The 22423-nt window shown below is 48.3% G+C and overlaps 1 protein-coding gene across 1 annotated transcript in view; it reads left to right on the forward strand.

Moving 5' to 3' along the window:
- Positions 1 to 4366: 4366 nt before the first annotated feature.
- LOC142313291 (RNA/RNP complex-1-interacting phosphatase-like) overlaps positions 4367 to 22423 on the forward strand; it is a 43249-nt gene continuing 25192 nt past the window's right edge. The window contains exon 1 of the mRNA XM_075352289.1: positions 4367 to 4690. Coding sequence (XP_075208404.1) covers positions 4662 to 4690 — 29 coding nt within the window. The 5' untranslated portion in view covers positions 4367 to 4661. The remainder of the gene's footprint in view (positions 4691 to 22423) is intronic.

Genomic DNA, 22423 nt, shown 5'->3' on the forward strand with positions numbered 1-22423 from the left:
ATTGCAATCTTTCTGGTAATATCTGAAGACCACTCCTTATTCCATTATAATTATAAATGAGCTGCTTTTCTTTCTTTTTTTTTTTAATTGGAGAAGTGCAACCTGACCTAACCCTTCTCATTTGTCATTTCTTATATATGTTGAAGTTTTTTGTTTTTTTTTCCTTACCTTAATTGTTTATTATTGATTCTACTGAACTTGAGTTACTCACGGAATTAATATACTAGTTGGTACAGACCATTACTAAGAAGGCTTAATGTCTAGAATATGACCATCAATCAATGGAGACATTTGTTGTTAAATTAGAATGTTTTCGCTGAGACTTATGTCTCTATTGTTAATGTACCTTGATGATTTCAGTTGCTATATGAATAACTCAATAAAAATCGTTGAAACTAAAATTTATCAAAGTTGTTCAACAAGTTGTTTAAGCGGTTTGATAAATCTGTCAAAGGACTCGTGTAGAGGACCGTATTTTTTGACAAAAGATTAGATCGCACTTCGACCAATGTTATTCATTGAGGCCATGGAATTGTCCAATTTTTTCCTCTGACTAAGGCGGGCTTTGCACACTACGACATCGCAGGTGCGATGTCGGTGGGGTCAAATTGAAAATGACGTACTTCTGGCATCGCATGCGACATCGTAGTGTGTAAAGGCTCGATAATACGATTAACGAGCGCAAAAGCGTCGTAATCGTATCATCGGTGCAGCGTCGGCGTAATCCATAATTACACTGACGCGACGGTCCGATGTTGTTCCTCGCTCCTGCGGCAGCACACATCGCTGTGTGTGAAGCCGCAGGAGCGAGGAACATCTCCTACCGGCGTCACCGCAGCTTCCGTAGGATATGCGGAAGGAAGGAGGTGGGCGGGATGTTTACATCCCACTCATCTCCGCCCCTCCGCTCCTATTGGCCGCCTGCCGTGTGACGTCGCAGTGACGCCGCACGACCTGCCCCCTTAATAAGGAGGCGGGTCGCCGGCCAGAGCGACGGTCGCAGGACAGGTGAGTCCATGTGAAGCTGCCGTAGCGATAATGTTCGCTACGACAGTTATCACAATATATCGCAGCTGCGACGGGGGCGGGGACTATCGCGTGCGACATCGCAGCATCGGCTTGCGATATCGCAACGTGCAAAGCCCGCCTAAGGCCTCTTTCACACATCCGTGAAAAACATTTGTGTTTTGCACAGACGTGTTGAAGGTGCGTGTGGCCCATCTGAGTGCTATGATTTAGGCACACTAGTGTTCACCGTGTGCTATCACAGATACCAAATGAAGTGCCGTGATTTTGGCACACTAGTGTTCACCATGTGCTACCACAGATACCACATGAAGTGCCGTGATTTTGGCACACTAGTGTTCACCGTGTGCTATCACAGATACCACACGAAGAGCAGGAACTTTTTACTCACCTTTCCCCGACGCTGCTATCCAGGGTGCTGATGTCTCTGGCGCTGTTGCTTCTGGGTTCGTGATGCAGTGAATATTCATGAGCTTAATGAGCGGGCCTGGAAGTAAGTGACAGCAGCGCTGGAGACAGGTGAGTATAGAAAATAATTTTATTTCAAAGACACATATTTTCTCCGGTACGTGTCACACTGATGTCACACGGATCACATCACCGTGACTAGGAACTTGCCGCAGCCACGCCCATTTTCTTAAAGGGCCAGAGTCGTCCTAACCCGGAAGTGCCTCTCAGCTCAGCTAAGAGGCTACAGGTACACAAGGCACCTCTGCCCTATGGGAGGTGCCTTGGCAATATGTTAGTTTAGTTGCTAGTTCTCAGGTTCTCAGTGCTGCTACTGATTTTGTGTTATTGCTTTTGCTGACTTGTACCTTTGTTACAGTGTACTCCTATTTGCTGCTGCTGTGACCAACCACACCAGCTGCCTACTACCATACAGACTGCTGCAAGTATCCACGCCGGTCGCTGGACATCCACATTCATCCATCCAGGACGGATCCACTATTCTGCCTGTCAGTGGTGCCATTTCTATCAGAGACTGTACTGTGTCCGTGGCACCAGCTGCCAGGGTACCGCAGATTCCCTGGGGCTGCCCTCTGCTGGCTGCTTACCAGCACATTTACCTACTGCCACCACGGGTGGCAGTAGTAACAACTCATCAGCCAGTCCAGTTTGCTCCCCCAGGCAAGTGAACAATACGTTTGGTCCAGTGGACCCACTAATACAGTACTCGCCCCACGAGCATAACACACACAGTGAAAAGATTAAGTTAACTTCTCCACTTTTTATCAGGTTTTAGGTGTGATTTTCATATTGCCCCCCACATCTGTTACTTGCCATAGGTCAGGTTGAATGAGCACCACATGCTTGAAACAAAGTTGTCTACCCACAATTTTGGAAAGCTGCCAACAATTTTTGTAAAACTCATTTTGGGGGTTTGTATGAAAGTATGTACAATGTGCCTTTTTTTCTCTGGTTCTTTTCGTGTTGTTCCAATGCACACAAAGGAAATAGACAAGTGTATGAGAAAACATTTTTAGCTGCAATAATTTTCTTGGATGAATACTTCATCTTCTTAAACAATTTCAAGGATGCCAATAATTTCGGCCATCACTGTAGCTTCATTATGGGGCTACTGCTGCCGTTTCAAAGCAGGAACTATGCTCAGAAGAACAGATAGATGAGTGATAAAGGCCACGATTAGGCCTCATTCACACATTGGGTATTTGGTGAGTTTTTTACCTCAGTACCTGAAGCCAAAACCAGGAGAGGAACAGAGAAAAAGCAGAATAGAAACATGGGCACCACTTCTGGATTTATCACCCACTCCTGGTTTTGGCTACAAATTCTGAGGTAAAAACTCACCAAAACTCAATGTGTGAACGTGGCCTTAGGATATGTGCGCATGCTGCGTTTTTTTGCGCGTTTTTTGGGTGCAGTTTTGGTCTTAAAACTGCATGAATTTACTTCCCCAGCAAAGTATGAGATTTTATTTTGGCTGTTCGCATAGTGCAGTTTTTTTTGGCTGCGTCTTTGTGATAACCACAAAGATGCAGCATGTCAATTCTTTTTGCGTTTTTCACCCATTGAATGCATTGGATAAAAATGCCGCAAAAAAACTGAATCAAAACGCATCAAAAAACGCATTTTCCTGTGGGTGCCTTTTTGTGTGTTTTTTGGGGCATCTTTGTGGTCAGAAAAAAACGCAGCATGCGCACATAGCCTTAGGCCGGTGTCACACGGGACGATCTATCGTGCGATCGCACGAGCGATCGTACCTGCCCCCGTCGTTTGTGCGTCTCGCGCAATTAGTTACCCGTGGTGCACAAAGTCGTTTACCCCCGTCACATGTACTTACCTGCTGAGCGACGCCGCTGTTGGCGGCGAACATCCTCTTCCTGAAGGGGGAGGGACGTTCGGTGTCACAGCGACGTCACACAGCGGCCGGCCAATAGAAGCGGAAAGGCGGAGGTGAGCGGGACGTAACATCCCGCCCACCTCCTTCCTTCCGCATTGCCGGCGGGACGCAGGTAAGCTGTGTTCGTCGTTCCCGGAGTGTCACACGTAGTAATGTGTGCTGCCTCAGGAACGATGAACAACCGGCGCACAGAAGGAGGACCGACATTTTGAAATTGAATGACGTGTCAACGAGCAACGATAAGGTGAGTATTTTTGCTCGTTCACAGTCGTTCGGTGGTGTCACACGCTACGATATGTCTAACGTTGCCGGATGTGCGTCCTTAGCGACGTGACCCCGACTACATATCGCCCGATATATCGTACTGTGTGACGCCCGCATAACTCTCCTATCATGTTACACAGTTTTCTAAATTGTCCAATATGCCAACCAAGGAAGTAAGTGGCCAAATCTACTTTATATATGTTTTCTACTTGTGATATGAGATAATTGGAGGCTGCAGCCAGTTAAGAGACATTTCCCTTCTGTATTTCAGGTACTCGACTTGAAAGTCCACAGAATTAATGGTGCTCTATAAAATATTAATAATAATAATAATAATAATAATAATAATAATAATAATAATAATAATAATAATAATAATAATAATAATAATTTATTAGATTTTGACTAAAACAAAAGTGTAATAAGCCATTTTCTCCACCAGGTGGCAGACTCAACTGGATGAGTACTGGACACAACCCTCCACCCATATCAGAGCAATGGTTTGCTTAAGCTAAACACGTACGGTACTTACGTACGCATGCGCAGTTGCTACGGACTAGTCAAGCTATCAGCGCGTTTTTTTCGCTTACGTTAAACACGTAAAGTATTTACGTACGCATGCGCAGTTGCTACGAACCGTCACCAAGCGCAGTTTCGATTACGCTAAACACTTAGGATATTCACGTGCGCATGCGTGCCTCATGGCTCTGCCGTCACCGGAAGGCCCACTTTCCCCTCTTCCCTGAGCAGCGGCAGGTCGTGGCCGGTCAGTTCGCGCTCGCAGCTGGCGGTCGCCTGTACTGTTTCCATCCAGCCCCCTTTTATCCCGCATAAGTGACAGCAGGAGGACATTACCTCACCCTCGTAGCTGAGCCCGAGGCCTGTGCGTGTCGTTAGGGAGCACTACGCAGTATCGGCGCTGGTTTATGCGCCTTGGCAGGACGTAGCCGTCGTTCATCGTCGCATCTGATAAAAATCGGGAGAGGTTGAGGCTCTATCTTTTGTTACCATGGTGAAGAAGAACAGCATCCCGGACAGGTGAGTATGGCCGGTCCGCCATGACGTTACACATTGATCTGCAGGCGCGGCTCCAGGGCTCATTGCTTTGGATTGCTGACTGTCCTAATATAATTGGCCAATCTAGGCGCCTGTAGAACTACAGGTCTCAGCATGCGCTTTACCTGGGCAGAGCCATGCTGTAGGGTTGTGGGGGGCTTTATCAGGTAGGTATTTGTGCCCGAGGTAAGTATGGCCATGTGCACACATGAGGGCGATGAGGTCAGTATGGCCGATCAGGGCTGGAGCTGATAATCTGTGCGTGGTGCCGATCAGTGTCCTCTAATGTCACTGTATGGTACCTACAATTTATATATATATATATATATATGTGGTTAAAGGGATATTCCCAGCATTAAAGGGGTTGTCCAACAACTCAGCCCAAGTTATACTTATCCAAAGGATAAAGGGTGACATGCTGATCGGGGAGAGGGGGTGGCCCGTTCTCTGGGACCGCCCCCGATCAGGGGGAGAGGGGACGGCCCGTTCTCTGGGACCGCCCCCGATCAGGGGGAGAGGGGACGGCCCGTTCTCTGGGACCGCCCCCGATCAGCGGGAGAGGGGATGGCCCGTTCTCTGGGACCGCCCCCGATCAGGGGGAGAGGGGGCGGCCCGTTCTCTGGGACCGCCCCCGATCAGGGGGAGAGGGGGCGGCCTGTTCTCTGGGACCGCCCCCGATCAGGGGGAGCGGGGGCGGCCCGTTCTCTGGGAGCGTCCCTAAGCAAGCCCTCATGTTTCCCCTCTCATATCAGCTGATCTGATAAGCAGACGTGCAGCTAACAGGTGTGGGTGGATCACCGATCCACCCGCGTCTGTTAACTAGTTAAAGTTTGCTGTCAATCTTTCAGCGGAATTTAATGCGCACCATTCCCTGCTGCCATCGGCGGCCCCGTGACGTGGTGCCGATGGGTAGTTATGACCAGGGCTGTGGAGTCGGTAAGCCAAACCTTCGACTCCGACTCAGACTCCGACTCCTCAAATTCTCTTGCACCGACTCCGGCTCCGACTCCGGCTCCGACTCCGACTCCTACATATATTGCTTAGTTAGGTGAAAAATTTATTGTAGTACATGAATATGTGTATGTGAACATCAGACATTTAATAATTTTTATGATACGATAATCAAGATATTTGGATAGAACATAAAATATATTTATTGGAATACAACTTTAGAACACAAAAAACTGTAATAAATTGTAAATATGTAATACACTATGTAATATACAGTAGATTACATATATATCTTGTGTGTGTATATACACTGTGTGTATATATATATATATATATATATATATATATATGTATATATATATGTATATATATATATTACATAATTACAATTTATTAGTTTTTTGTGTTCTAAAGTTGTATTCCAATAAATATTTTATGTTCTATCCAAATATCTTGATTATTGTATCATAAAAACAATTAAATGTCTGATGTTCACATTGTACTACAATAAATTTTTCACTTAAATATAAGCATTATACTAAATGTTATTATTTAGTAAAATATTCAGCACATTCTGCATTGCACTCCTGTCCCCAATTTATTATATATTTTAGGAGTCTGAGTCGGTGCATTTTATACCGACTCCGACTCCACCAAAATGAGCTCCGACTCCACGACTCCGACTCCGACTCCACAGCCCTGGTTATGACAGCTGGGGGTCATCTGATGACGACTGTCATGACTGACTTCCTGTGAATTCTGGCAGAGCGCCGACATTCGCAGATTAGCATTTCTGTTATACAGAGCAATGCAGAGGCGATCGGACAGTGTCAGCTTCAAGCTATTTGAAGGGACCAGTAAAATCAATAAAAAAGGTAATGAAAAAAAATTCAAGTCACCCACCTTTTGCCCCTTTGAAAATAAAACAATAAAAAATATGCAAACTATTTTTTCTTTTTTTTTTGACAAATTTCTGAATTTATTTTTTCACTACTTGAATAAAACTGTGCATGTTTGGTATCTACGAGCTGATACCTGGGAAATCGTAATGGCAGGTCAGTTTTACCATATAGTGAACAGTTTAAATCCCAAAAAAAACAATTTTGGAATAGCACTTTGGCAATTTCACCACACTTGAATTTTTTTTTTTCCCCCCATTTCAGTACAATAGGGGGCAGAATAAAGGGTGTCATTCAAAAGTACAACCCGTCCCGCAAAAAGCCGCCCATCATATGGCAACATTGCTGGAAAAATAAAAAAAATGTTATGGCTCTTGGGAGAATGGGAGATAAAAAAAAAAAATGGAAAATCTCCAGGGGAAATCTATTGGAAATGCCCCTTTAAAAAAATAAATGTATACAGCCCCTTTGCTATTGTTGGAGGAGATGTGCATCTTCTAAAATTATTTTTCGACCTTGCGACCAGGCTCTGATTCATGCCACCTGTGGTTCGGGCAGCATGAATCAGGTGGAACAGTAAGAAAAAGTCCCGAGTACTCTGATCACTGCAGCCACAGATTATCAGCACAGCTATTAGTGATCGGCCACATCGACCAGATTATCGCAGCCTCTCTGGCAGGCTTGCCTTACAGGTTAGTATGGACTGAAACCCTATTCCCCAGTTGTTGATTACTTGATGCGCTGCAGATCCATGTGTAACCATGCAGACTGTGTCACATTTTATGGATTTTAAACCAGTGATTTCCCCATAAGTTGAGCTATGGGCAAGTGTCTGATGATTGCAGACACTTGCACTATAGTGATACCTATTGGGGAGGAAGCGGATACCAACTGTATATTACTTACTGAATGTTGACAAGTCAAGTGAAGGTATGTAAATCATGCGTGGAAATGGGTATTAGGTAAGTTTATATATTTTGTAGGGCTCATGTTTAAAGCAAATGGCTTATGCTGTCCTAACAAGCATGGTAGGCATCATACATGGCCTCTAGGTATACTTTGACAGTTAAAGGGGTTGTCTGGAACTAAAATTTGATAACCTATTGGTTGGATAAGTTGTAATGTGAGATAGAAGGGTCTGAACCTGCACTAGGCAGCTGAAATCTGCTCCAGCGTTGCCAGATGTAAGAAATCTATGGAGTGAAACACAGCAACCTAGTAAGTTGTTTAGTGTCAACTCCCTGGGAGATGAGCAATGTATGGGGCAGCTGTGCTCCACTAAGCAGCGTATGGGGCAGCTGTGCTCCACTAAGCAGCGTATGGGGCAGCTGTGCTCCACTAAGCAGCGTATGGGGCAGCTGTGCTCCACTAAGCAGCGTATGGGGCAGCTGTGCTCCACTAAGCAGCGTATGGGGCAGCTGTGCTCCACTAAGCAGCGTATGGGGCAGCTGTGCTCCACTAAGCAGCGTATGGGGCAGCTGTGCTCCACTAAGCAGCGTATGGGGCAGCTGTGCTCCACTAAGCAGCGTATGGGGCAGCTGTGCTCCACTAAGCAGCGTATGGGGCAGCTGTGCTCCACTAAGCAGCGTATGGGGCAGCTGTGCTCCACTAAGCAGCGTATGGGGCAGCTGTGCTCCACTAAGCAGCGTATGGGGCAGCTGTGCACCACTAAGCAGCGTATGGGGCAGCTGTGCACCACTAAGCAGCGTATGGGGCAGCTGTGCTCCACTAAGCAGCGTATGGGGCAGCTGTGCTCCACTAAGCAGCGTATGGGGCAGCTGTGCTCCACTAAGCAGCGTATGGGGCAGCTGTGCTCCACTAAGCAGCGTATGGGGCAGCTGTGCTCCACTAAGCAGCGTATGGGGCAGCTGTGCTCCACTAAGCAGCGTATGGGGCAGCTGTGCTCCACTAAGCAGCGTATGGGGCAGCTGTGCTCCACTAAGCAGCGTATGGGGCAGCTGTGCTCCACTAAGCAGCGTATGGGGCAGCTGTGCTCCACTAAGCAGCGTATGGGGCAGCTGTGCTCCACTAAGCAGCGTATGGGGCAGCTGTGCTCCACTAAGCAGCGTATGGGGCAGCTGTGCTCCACTAAGCAGCGTATGGGGCAGCTGTGCTCCACTAAGCAGCGTATGGGGCAGCTGTGCTCCACTAAGCAGCGTATGGGGCAGCTGTGCTCCACTAAGCAGCGTATGGGGCAGCTGTGCTCCACTAAGCAGCGTATGGGGCAGCTGTGATCCACTAAGCAGCGTATGGGGCAGCTGTGCTCCACACTAAACGACATTTGGGCGGCTGTGCTCCACACTAAGCGCTGTATGGGGCGGCTGTGCTCCACACTAAGCGGCGTATGGGGCAGCTGTGCTCCACACTAAGCGGCGTATGGGGCAGCTGTGCTCCACACTAAGCGGCGTATGGGGCAGCTGTGCTCCACTAAGCGGCGTATGGGGCAGCTGTGCTCCACTAAGCGGCGTATGGGGCAGCTGTGCTCCACTAAGCGGCGTATGGGGCAGCTGTGCTCCACTAAGCGGCGTATGGGGCAGCTGTGCTCCACTAAGCGGCGTATGGGGCAGCTGTGCTCCACTAAGCGGCGTATGGGGCAGCTGTGCTCCACTAAGCGGCGTATGGGGCAGCTGTGCTCCACTAAGCGGCGTATGGGGCAGCTGTGCTCCACTAAGCGGCGTATGGGGCAGCTGTGCTCCACTAAGCGGCGTATGGGGCAGCTGTGCTCCACTAAGCGGCGTATGGGGCAGCTGTGCTCCACTAAGCGGCGTATGGGGCAGCTGTGCTCCACTAAGCGGCGTATGGGGCAGCTGTGCTCCACTAAGCGGCGTATGGGGCAGCTGTGCTCCACTAAGCGGCGTATGGGGCAGCTGTGTTCCACACTAAACGACATTTGGGCGGCTGTGCTCCACACTAAGCGCTGTATGGGGCAGCTGTGCTCCACTAAGCGGCGTATGGGGCAGCTGTGCTCCACTAAGCGGCGTATGGTGCAGCTGTGCTCCACTAAGCGGCGTATGGGGCAGCTGTGTTCCACTAAGCGGCGTATGGTGCAGCTGTGCTCCACTAAGCGGCGTATGGGGCAGCTGTGTTCCACACTAAACGACATTTGGGCGGCTGTGCTCCACACGAAGCGGTGTATGGGGCAGCTGTACTCCACTAAGCAGCTTATGGGGGCTGCTCGCCACACTAAATAACATTTAGGCGGCTGCGCTCCACGTAGAGTGGCGGACGGGGGGGCCGGCTGCACTCCACGCAGAGTGGCGGAAGGGGGGGGGGCGGCTGCGCTTTACGCGGATGGGGGGGGGCCGGCTGCGCTTTACGCGGATGGGGGGGGCCGGCTGCGCTTTACGCGGATGGGGGGGGGCCGGCTGCGCTTTACGCGGATGGGGGGGGCCGGCTGCGCTTTACGCGGATGGGGGGGGGCCGGCTGCGCTTTACGCGGATGGGGGGGGCCGGCTGCGCTTTACGCGGATGGGGGGGCCGGCTGCGCTTTACGCGGATGGGGGGGCCGGCTGCGCTTTACGCGGATGGGGGGGGGCGGCTGCGCTTTACGCGGATGGGGGGGGGCCGGCTGCGCTTTACGCGGATGGGGGGGGCCGGCTGCGCTTTACGCGGATGGGGGGGGCCGGCTGCGCTTTACGCGGATGGGGGGGGCCGGCTGTGCTTTACGCCGATAGGGGGGGGCGGCTGCGCTTTACGCTGATCGGTGGATGGGGGGGCCGGCTGCGCTTTACGCTGATCGGTGGATGGGGGGGGGGGGTCAGATGCGCTTTACGCTGATCGGCAAGTGGGGGGAGGGCGGCAGTTGTGCTCCACGCGGAGCGGCGAATGGGGGGGTGGGGGCGGCTGCTCTCCACGCTGAGTGGTGTACGGCAGGGCTGTGGAGTCGGTAAGCCAAACCTTCGACTCCGACTCCTCAAATTCTCTTGCACCGACTCCGGCTCCGACTCCGACTCCGGCTCCGACTCCGACTCCTACATATATTGCTTATAGTTAGGTGAAAAATTTATTGTAGTACATGAATATGTGTATGTGAACATCAGACATTTAATAATTTTTATGATACAATAATCAAGATATTTGGATAGAACATAAAATATATTTATTGGAATACAACTTTAGAACACAAAAAACTGTAATAAATTGTAAATATGTAATACACTATGTAATATACAGTAGATTACATATATATCTTGTGTGTGTGTATATACACTGTGTATATATATATATATATATATATATTATATATATTACATATTTACAATTTATTAGTTTTTTTGTGTTCTAAAGTTGTATTCCAATAAATATTTTATGTTCTATCCAAATATCTTGATTATTGTATCATAAAAACAATTAAATGTCTGATGTTCACATTGTACTACAATAAATTTTTCACTTAAATATAAGCATTATACTAAATGTTGTTATTTAGTAAAATATTCAGCACATTCTGCATTGCACTCCTGTCCCCAATTTATTATATATTTTAGGAGTCGGAGTCGGTGCATTTTATACCGACTCCGACTCCACCAAAATGAGCTCCGACTCCGACTCCACGACTCCGACTCCGACTCCACAGCCCTGGTGTACGGGGCTTGGTACATTGCTTGCATGCAGCCGCTACTGGAGCAGTTGTCACCTGATTGGTGGGTATGCTTGGTATCGGATCCCACTGATCTTATTGATGGCCTTGATCAGCAGCAGCTTAGTCCCACAGGACCCCTCTATCTTTCTGGGGTTTTCTTTTCCACACATGGTGTATACTATCACACTACTTCTGGTACATATGTTGCTGTTGGACGGTTGTCTTGTTAGTTACATTACATTTGTGAGCTTTGGTTGACATTTATCCTGTAGGAATAAATCATTGTAGCAGTAAAGGTCAAACCTAGTTGGCAAGTGTAGATTGAGGTATTGTCATACAGGACAGTATTGTTGGCTATTATCAGTGTAGGACATTATTTGCTACGCTCCTTGCCCTGATGAGCTTTTGAACTTGTGGGTTACATAAATCATAAGAATATCCTTGAAGAAACCTCTCGCATTCACCACATCTATAGAGCGTCAAAGCGCCGTCATGTAACATCGAGCCTCTTTCTAATGGGCGGTGTGGTGCCCTGGAATACTACATGCTATATGGATATGTGAAATAATGTTGGACTTGAGCGGTCACATCAAGGAGCCATTCCTGTGAGGATCACATCTCTGTGCCAAAACAAGAAGGCTGCTCTGGTGAATCCACTGCGTTCTTAGTAAAAGTCCTGACTCCGCCAGACTCCTGCAACTTCAGCTTTGATGAGAAAAGCGGCAAAAAAAGATTCGAGCGATTGACTTCAAAGAGCCATATCCTTCTCTCCCGGCAGATGATGTCGAGAGGCCTACCTGCTAAATGAGGGAACACAGAGCCCTGGTCAGGAGCAACCAGGTCGTTATTCCGTGGCTGCTGGACAGGAGCCCTGTGACCTGCCTCTTGCCTGGACCTGCGGCTTCCCCTGAATGTGTGTACGTCACACCAAACTGTCTAATCTGAGGGGATGTCTGCAGGTCGGAGGTGCATTATGGGTCTCTCCTCATCCACCGACCTCCGAATACTGACCTGGCCAATGACCCAGTCTCCTGTGACTCAGTTCACTCCTCTCGGTGCCATAGCTGTAGAAACACATGTAGTACAAGATGTGAATTTTTCCTCAAGAATTCCTCCTTCATAAATCAGCCCTAAGATCTGTTAGAAACGTACGGCTGCATTCACATTGCACTTCGGATGTTTGATCGGCCAGCGTGCGAGGGAATTCTCCCGAGGTGCGTGCTCAGTGTCGCTTTAGGCACCCATTCACCCCAGTTTCTTCACTTGTGCTTGGGGAGGGGGATTGACGCTTCCCTAATTTTTGTTTCTATAAGGCTGCTTTCACACCTCCCGGTTTTAGCAGAGCCGGCCAATCCGGCTCTAAAACCTATGCAACGGATGCGGCGACAATACCGCATCCTTTGCATACGTTTTTGACATGCGGTCCGTCCGGTTTTTGCCGCTTGCGGCAAGCTACTGAGCATGCGCAGTGGAAAAAACGCATGCGGCGTCCATAGGCATGCATTGCAAATCGCGCCGCATCGGCCAGATGCAGCACGATGCTGTTTTTTTTGCCGGACAACGTTCCATCTGGCCGCCGCATCGGCTAAATCTGCCGCATGTGGCAAAAACCGGACCGAACGCAAGCCCATGCGGCACAATACGGCACTAATAAAAGTCTATGCAAAAAAAACCGCAACCGGCAGCAAAAAAAAAACGGTTGCGGTTTTTCTGCAAAGCGCCGGATTGTGCCGAACAGGAAAAACCGGATGTGTGAAAGCAGCCTAATAAGTGCGACTTTCGGAGGCAATCCAAAAAAGAAACTAAACTGCATTGTATACTTTTCTTCAGCTTGAGTTATTGGGTGCACAAGTTTAGAGATCTCCTCCACCTGTGCCACCGCCAACATAAATCTGAAGCAGTGACTATAGCTTGAGTGTCTCGTCCCTGGCTCACTTTACCTTTTTGGTTTTTTTTTCCTGGCCTTGTTGCCCTGTACCTAGTTTAAAGGGAACCTATCACCAGAATTTTCGCTATACAAGGTGCATCCAGTGCAGTACCGGCACTATCTGGCACAGGCTGTACATACCATTAGTGGGCAGCTCGGGTGTTTAGGCTGAAAATTCATGCATTGGGCAGAAAGACAGACATTCATACTGATGTTTATACAGGGTTTAATAACTTTGGGCCACTGATCTTGCACCACTGTTATGGGTTTGGGCTGCATCTTGTTTCTGCTCAGAATCTGTTGGGGCCGGGCTGGATTGACCCCCCTGTTGATGTGGGACATCCTTATCGTACAGTGATGTGAGATCAGTGGCCTAAAGACCTACCTATTCGAATCTGTCACAATTGGCGAATTGCCCTCTTTGATGCCTACTCTACTGCCCATTTTTGTGCCGCTTTTTTGGGCAGAAGATACATACTTCAACATCATTGGGTCCCTGAAGATTATGAAATCCCTATTCCATGCTCATACGATATACCAGATGAGCATGTCCATAAGACGTTTGTTGGCAGCCCCCGATACTCCCCATTTCTCCCATGAGGCAGTTTAGGGTGTTTGTGCTATGACATGACCCATCGGATGAATGTGGGTGACTCACAAATATTAATGTTTCATAATTGAACTTCTAAAACATGTAAATAAAAATATCTATATAGTTTAATAAAATTCTTCTAAACTTCACTTCTGTGTGTTTTGGTTTTTGTGCGGTATCTGTAAATCTGTCTTAAGGGGGGGGGGGTTTCCTGCGAACCATATCTATATGTTAAGTAAAATAGTTTAGTTTCGTATTACTCCTTATTAGTAGTTCTATAGGGCAGGGCTGTGGAGTCGGTAAGCCAAACCTTCGACTCCGACTCCGACTCCTCAAATTCTCTTGCACCGACTCCGACTCCGGCTCCGACTCCGACTCCGGCTCCGACTCCGACTCCTACATATATTGCTTATAGTTAGGTGAAAAATTTATTGTAGTACATGAATATGTGTATGTGAACATTAGACATTTAATAATTTTTATGATACAATAATCAAGATATTTGGATAGAACATAAAATATATTTATTGGATACAACTTTAGAACACAAAAAACTGTAATAAATTGTAAATATGTAATACACTATGTAATATACAGTAGATTACATATATATCTTGTGTGTGTATATACACTGTGTATATATATATAATATTACATATTTACAATTTATTAGTTTTTTTGTGTTCTAAAGTTGTATCCAATAAATATTTTATGTTCTATCCAAATATCTTGATTATTGTATCATAAAAACAATTAAATGTCTGATGTTCACATTATACTACAATAAATTTTTCACTTAAATATAAGCATTATACTAAATGTTATTATTTAGTAAAATATTCAGCACATTCTGCATTGCACTCCTGTCCCCAATTTATTATATATTTTAGGAGTCGGAGTCGGTGCATTTTATACCGACTCCAACTCCGACTCCGACTCCACCAAAATGAGCTCCGACTCCGACTCCACGACTCCGACTCCACAGCCCTGCTATAGGGCACGGTGCCCCCTTACTCCACTGCAGGTCCTGGCCAAAGGATTGTGTAAAGCTATCGGACTGCCTGTCTCAATAGCTAAGCCAGCCCCCTTCTGTCTAGATTTTGGAGAAGGGCTACGTTGGCTACTGATAAAAGAAGTTCCCTTTTATACTTTATTCACATGTCAACACAGTAAATGCTGCCCTATGACCACAGGACTGACAGCGAGATGACTGAGGGCTGGTGGAATAATGAGGAACCAGGCCTAATAAAACCATATGAAGTTAAATAACTTACTAATTAAATACAGTTGAGATCCCCCACCAATCATAAAAGTGGAGAGCCAAAAGTACCAGTGAATGTGTTAGTGAGCATGTGTGCCCCCTGCTTTTATTTAATGTCTAACTTTCACAAATGGTTAATGGTCGGAGCAGTAGTCGCATGTACCATTGCTTATTTCTCACATTGGAGCTCCCAGTTTTGTGACTGGAGGGATTCTTGGTGGACGAACCACTAGATCAGGGGTCTCAAACTCGGCTGGGTGTATGGGCCGCACAGAGGAAAAAAATAATTTGGGGGGCCGCATTCTTTGCAGGACAAAGTGACATTTTTATTGGTACCATATATTTTTTTACACACCTTTTGGATCACTGATTTTGAACATTTTTCACTTGTTTATTATAATGTGCACATTCTTTGTTTAAATATATATATAAAAAAAAAAAAAGGTTAAGTCATGCCTATTTTGTTTGTTTTTTTTTGTTTTGTTTTTTTACATTTATCCCTTTCTTGGAACGAATAGTGTTTACAATTAGCACTATATAGAAATTTTGGCCAACATCTTTTAATATTCCCCCATCTTGTAGTATTGTGCCCCATCCTAGTCCCCATTCTACAGTAATGTGCTCATCCTTGTCTGTATTCTATAGTAATGTGCCCGCCTAGTCCCCATCCTATAGTCATGTGCCCGCCTAGTCCCCCATCCCATAGTCATGTGCCCGCCTTATCCCCATCCTATAGTCATGTGCCCGCCTAGTCCCCCATCCCATAGTCATGTGCCCGACTTGTCCCCCTCCTATAGTCATGTGCCCGACTTGTCCCCCTCCTATAGTCATGTGCCCGACTTGTCCCCCTCCTATAGTCATGTGCCCGACTTGTCCCCCTCCTATAGTCATGTGCCCGCCTTGTCCCCCTCCTATAGTAATGTGCCTGCCTTGTCCCCCTCCTATAGTAATGTGCCTGCCTTGTCCCCCTCCTATAGTCATGTGCCCGCCTTGTCCCCCTCCTATAGTCATGTGCCCGCCTTGTCCCCCTCCTATAGTCATGTGCCCGCCTTGTCCCCCTCCTATAGTCATGTGCCCGCCTTGTCCCCCTCCTATAGTCATGTGCTCAGCCTTGTCCCCCTCCTATAGTCATGTGCTCAGCCTTGTCCCCCTCCTATAGTCATGTGCTCAGCCTTGTCCCCCTCCTATAGTCATGTGCTCAGCCTTGTCCCCCTCCTATAGTCATGTGCTCAGCCTTGTCCCCCTCCTATAGTCATGTGCTCAGCCTTGTCCCCCTCCTATAGTCATGTGCTCAGCCTTGTCCCCCTCCTATAGTCATGTGCTCAGCCTTGTCCCCCTCCTATAGTCATGTGCTTAGCCTTGTCCCCCTCCTATAGTCATGTCTCCATCCTGTAGTAATGGGGGGAGACAGTGGCTATAACTTGCCGATCTCTCTCAGCTTCCACAGACTCCGGAGTGAAGCTGAGGGGAGCGGTCTCCGGCCACAGATCCACAGTGATTGGAGAGATCGGTCACAAGGCCGGTCTCTCCACTCAGAGCTGGGGGCGGGTGAAAATGAGGTCACCCAGCTCCAGCCAATGATCGGTGCTATAGCTGCACTGATATGGCTGGATTTCAATGTTTCAGCTATTTTCAATGGCTGAAACATTACAGTGGCTGTGATTGGCTGAGCGGCGTTCATCAGCCAATCACAGCCTCCGTATGTCCGGGGAGGAGACACCACCCCTCCCGAGGTCCCCTCCTCCCCGAATCTAAGGTGTTTGCAATGCAAAGCAATCGCAGCCACCGGGGCTGCGATTTCGTCATGACGTATTGGGTACGTCATGGGTCCTTAAGTACCAGGGAGCCATAACATATCCAGTAAGTCGTAGGTCGCTAAGGGGTTAATGTGCCGTCCTCCTCACACACACACACCATTCTTCTCACCTGTCCCGCGTTCCCTCGGCTGCCTCATCTCTGCTTCATGCGGCCCCCAGGCCCGTGCCCCTGTTAACTATCGCGGCCAGTGCAGGGGCCACAGCCCCTATGAGTGATTTCTGTCAGATGATTGTTTTGCCGGCGCTGAGATCAGCGCCGGCAAAACATTCATCTAACAAAGTGCAGACAGTGGCTGCGACCCCTGCACCGGCCGCGATAGTTAACAGGGGCACGGGCCTGGGGGCCGCACGAAGCAGCCTGACGGGCCGCATGCAGGCCGCGTGTTTGAGATCCCTGCACTAGATCATTGTACTCCTATCGTGTATAGGTGATATTTGTTGCAAACCCCTTTTGAAAGAGGTTGTCCACTACAAAGCATAGTGGCCTCAGTGGTATGAAGCTGAAACAGAAGGCTTTTTTCTAAATACCTTCTGTTGTCTGATGTGCCTGTGAGTGGCGCTATCTCTGTCCATTCATTCCTCTCACGTGACACCCCCCCTACCCGGCTGCAGTGACCTGTGATGTCACGTCAACTTCCGGAATTGGAAGTTGGCCTGACCTAAACGAGGCGCAACTCTGTCTCTGTGAGTGATTGGGCTGTGGGCTGAGCGGACAGCAATAGCGCCACTCACGCACTATTGACAATAGTATGTATTTAGAAAAAGCCTTCTGTTTCAGCTGGCCACTTCGCTTTGTAGTGGACAACCTCTTTAACCCTAGAATGCGCAACCATAGAAATCTACAATAGAAAACAAGTAACCTAGCAGGCCTGTGAGGCCCCAGGTATGCTTTCTAGGGTTAAGGAAGCACGCCCATTAAAACATTTTTATGGGTTAAACCTGTGTGAATGTGTATTTTTAGTGTAGGTGTATTAATATCACCGATCGCCGTCCTCTTCCGTTTCCAGTGTCGCACTGCTCCTTTTCCAAGCTCTGTGACTGAATTTTCGACATGTCAGATCACGCTAGGGTTTGGGTGTGAGCCAGAAGTGGTTTTTACAATGTAAGTCTATGGAGTGCCAGGATGAACCTCTATAGGGTTACATTGTAATAGTGACTTCCGGCTCACACTTGGAGGTTAGTGTGATCCAGCTGGTTGGAATATTCGTCACATGAGCCAGAAGAGGATTGGAGCAGCACTGGAAACGGGGGAAAGACGGCGATCGGTAAGTATATGATTGCATTTAGACTACATTATATTTACAAAGGTTTAGCACATAAGGAAGCACTCCCAAAAACATTTTAAAGTAATATACTGTATTTGTCGTTTTATAAGGCGCACCCCAAATTTGCAGCAATCCGGTGGTGTCTTACCCGAGGGGGCAGTAGTGGTGGTGCAAGAGTCACAGGAGTCAGTGGCGGTGGGTGTCCCAGAAACTGTAGGCTGTGCTGGGGCTGCGGCGGAGGCTCGGGCAGCTGCTGTGGCGGCGGCACGTGGTGAGAGCTTCAAAGAAATGGCGCCGTAAGTCAGTGCAGATTGAGCTCTAGGCTCAATGGCAAGCAGAGATCTCATTTGCGCAAGCACCACCTCCGGGCGCCATTTTCCTGAAGTCCGCTGGAGGGAAATGAATGGGCTGGAGGCAGCACCTGCGCAGATGAGAGCTTGAGCCGAGAGCTCAATCTGTGCATACACAGACTCTGGGCGGCATTATTTGAAGTCCTCACCGCCCGCCCCGCAGCGCCAGTCCAGCCACCGGAGAGGCTGCAGACATGCCACAGCAACCCGTGCACAGCGCCTCAGCATTCCCCCGGCCTCTTGTGAACCCTCTCCACCACCCCAGTAAGCTACATTCAAATTATAGAACGCACCCCTCACTTTCCTCCCAAATTTTTGTTTGACACAGGACTAGAGATGAGAGAAATCGAGGTTCAGGTGATTGTACTAAACACAAGTTATTACATAAAAAAAACAGCGTTCAAAAACAGAGATTGGGTGCTTTACGTATGCTGACCACTTGTGCGTCACTGTGCTCGGGTACACTTGGTGCTCAGCCCAGTGCGAGCCACTTGCAGTTTTTGGCTTGCATGGGGGGGGGGTGTTTACAGCAGTGTGATCAGATGTAGTGGGCACAAAATAAAACCTTCCCCGGAAGTGGTCTTTTTATGGCTGGCTTCTTGTGGTCAGAGACCCCCAACTGCCCAATTAGTGACTTCCATTGGGATTCAGGTCAAGTCCAGGTCCCAAACAGAACTTATCCAAAAAATCCATCTGCACCGCAGAACCGAATTTTCACGGTTCCGCTCATATCTATACAGGAAAGCATTTGCCTTAAAGGCCTGTGACCAAAGCTCTGTGAAACGGGTTGTCGGACTACTAATCTGGCTGCCGTCTCCAGTATTTAGCCAATCACATAGCATCCCATTTATGCACAAATTGGGGACTTGACCTAATAGTCTATGTTAACAAGTTGTATCATTTATGGCTTGCAGCTAATTTTGTTTGTTTAGCTGGAAAATCCTTTTTAATGTAAAGCTGGCCTTGTCCATAGAAACAAATAGGCTTTCATTTCTTAAACTATTCCTGCAAAAAAAACAAAAACAAGTTCAATCATAGGTTACTGTGGCCAATATTGTAATAAAAAATGTCTTTACTTTATAGCAATAAAATGTGACCTTGTGTAAATGTCAGAAATTGTTCTTAGTGATGAGGTTGGGATTCATTTGCCGAGATCAACAGCACCACCAATTGCTTCAACGACAGGGCAAAATATCGGGCTCTTGTAAGATTTACTCAGGCCGGGTAAAGTATATGGTCAATGTTTAGCTTTCGAAGACCTCCTTCACGCATCCGTGTCTCCGGTACGTGTGATGTCCGTTCTCACATGTAGAAGAGACATGGCCACGCGTAGACCCATTAAAATCACTAGGTTTGTGCACACAACCGTGTTTTGACATGATCCGTGTGCCCCATGGTCCGTTTTCTTCACATGGACCATACTCTGATGTGATCTGTGTGACACGTAACAGACAAAACAGAGGTCATGAATAAAGAATTTTTATATTCCCCTATCTCCGGCTCTGATGTTACTTCCGGGCCCGCTCATTACATATTCACTGCACTCTCCGCAGACCCGGAAGTAACTGCAGCGTTGGAGGTGGGTAAGTACACCAGCTCATGCTTTCCGAGTGCTATTCGGATGTCACATGGATAGCACAGGAACAGCACACGTAGAACACACACACACACACACACACACACACACACACACACACACACACACACACACGCGGACTGCAAAACATTCTTATTTTGCAGTTGTGTGAAGGAGGCCTAAGAGTAAATATTCATGTAGTGTTTTGTGATCTACTGTAAATGGGCTGCCCAATACCCAATGAATGAGAGAAACTCATCCATCTGGAGAAATTATTTTTTAGTCAGGCTTAGAAATCGGCAGCACATCGTCCTGTGTAAACAGCTCCCACTGCTGAGAACTGTGGTAGCCTATGCGCACTGAACGATGTATTGCAGATAATTCAGTCTGCCTGTGTAAACAGGATAAACAGCAAATATTTACCTGAGGATGTTAGGACCCTATCTCTTTAAAGGGAACCAAACATCAGGATTTTCGTGTATAAGCTGCAGCCAGTGCAGTGCGGGCACTATCATGCACAGTGTGTACATACCATCAGGGGGCAGCTCGGGTGTTTAGGCAGTGAAATACAACTTTATAAAGTTTGAAATTTCGTGCACTTTTTGATTGACGTGTGCACCTCTGCAGATAATGTCCGGGCGGGTTATGCAGGAGTTCCCCGCCCCCCCACCAGCCTGTTCCTCCCTCTCTCCTGATGTCCGGGCAGGTTATGCACGTGTTCCCCGCCCCCCCGCGCCGCCTGTTCCTCCCTCCCTCCCTCTGGCTGTATGTAAATATCTAATCTTAAAAAACATGGCGCCGGAGTGGGCCTCTGCGCATAGCGCTTATCTCCGGCGCCATGTTTCTGAAGCCCCCGCATTACACAACTTGGTGTCTGAGAGGGCGGCGCATGCGCCCTCGTTTCTTCACAGCCCGTTGTGACCGCGGAAGCGCGCGCGATTAGAACAGGACAGAACAGCTGACCGGAGGACGCGATTACCTGCTGCTCCTGTATCGTGCCGCCCCAGGACACCGGGCCAACACACCAGCCGGTGTGACATCGCTGTGGCGCCGCCCTCTCAGACACCAAGTTGTGTAATGCGGGGGCTTCAGAAACATGGCGCCGGAGATGAGCGCTATGCGCAGAGGCCCACTCCGGCGCCATGTTTCTGAAGATTAGATATTTACATACAGCCAGAGGGAGGGAGGGAGGGAGGAACAGGCGGCGCGGGGGGGCGGGGAACACGTGCATAACCCGCCCGGACATCAGGAGAGAGGGAGGAACAGGCTGGTGGGGGCGCGGGGAACTCCTGCATAACCCGCCCGGACATTATCTGCAGAGGTGCACACGTCAATCAAAAAGTGCACGAAATTTCAAACTTTATAAAGTTGTATTTCACTGCCTAAACACCCGAGCTGCCCCCTGATGGTATGTACACACTGTGCATGATAGTGCCAGTACTGCACTGGCTGCAGCTTATACACGAAAATCCTGATGTTTGGTTCCCTTTAAGGTGGTATCACACACGGCGACAACGACGTCGCTGCTACGTCACCATTTTCTGTGACGTTGCAGCGACGTCCTGTCGCTGTGTGAGACATCCAGCAACGAGCTGGCCCCTGCTGTGAGGTCGCCGGTCGTTGCTGAATGTCCAGCTTCATTTTTTGTTCGTCGCTCTCCCGCTGTGAAGCACACATCGCTGTGTGTGACAGCGAGAGAGCGAGGAAATGAAGCGAGCAGGGAGCAGGAGCTGGCGTCTGACAGCTGCGGTAAGCTGTAACCACGGTAAACATCGAGTAACCAAGGGAAGAACTTTCCTTGGTTACCCAATATTTACATTAGTTACTAGCACCGCCGCTCTCATGCTGCCGGCTCCCTGCACTCCTAGCCAGGGTACACATCGGGTTAATTACCCGATGTGTACTCCAGCTACGTGAGCAGGGAGCCGGCACTGGCAGCGTGAGAGCACACCGCTTAACGCTGGCTCCCTGCACACGTAGCCGGAGTACACATCGAGTAATTAGCCCGATGTGTACCCTGGCTAGGAGAGCAGGGAGCCAGCGCTAAGCGTGTGCGCTGGTAACCAAGGTAAATATTGGGTAATGGTTACCCGATATTTACCTTAGTTACCAAGTGCAGCATGGCTTCCACAGCGACGCGTGTCGTTATGATCGCTGCTGCGTCTGCGGTGTTTGACAGCTAAGCAGCGATCATAACAGCGACTTACAAGGTCGCTGTTGCGTCACAGAAAATGGTGACGTAACAGCGACGTCGTTGTCGTTATGTGTGAACCCAGCTTTACCGACAGCTGATTCCTTCACTTCCCATTTAAGCCTTTACAAACAGCATTGTCCTCTTCTTGCAGAATAGCCCTTTAGAAGCAGATTTATCTTCCACCTTTTATCTGGGCTGCATAACAGAGACATTTTATTAATAAATATGGGTTCTAGATGAAGTAAAGTTCAGACTGTGGGTGGGAGGTGAAGTATGGTATAGTTTTTGCCTGGATTGTATT

The sequence above is a fragment of the Anomaloglossus baeobatrachus genome, chromosome 5, assembly GCF_048569485.1.
Source record: "Anomaloglossus baeobatrachus isolate aAnoBae1 chromosome 5, aAnoBae1.hap1, whole genome shotgun sequence".
In the NCBI taxonomy this organism is placed as follows: domain Eukaryota; kingdom Metazoa; phylum Chordata; class Amphibia; order Anura; family Aromobatidae; genus Anomaloglossus; species Anomaloglossus baeobatrachus.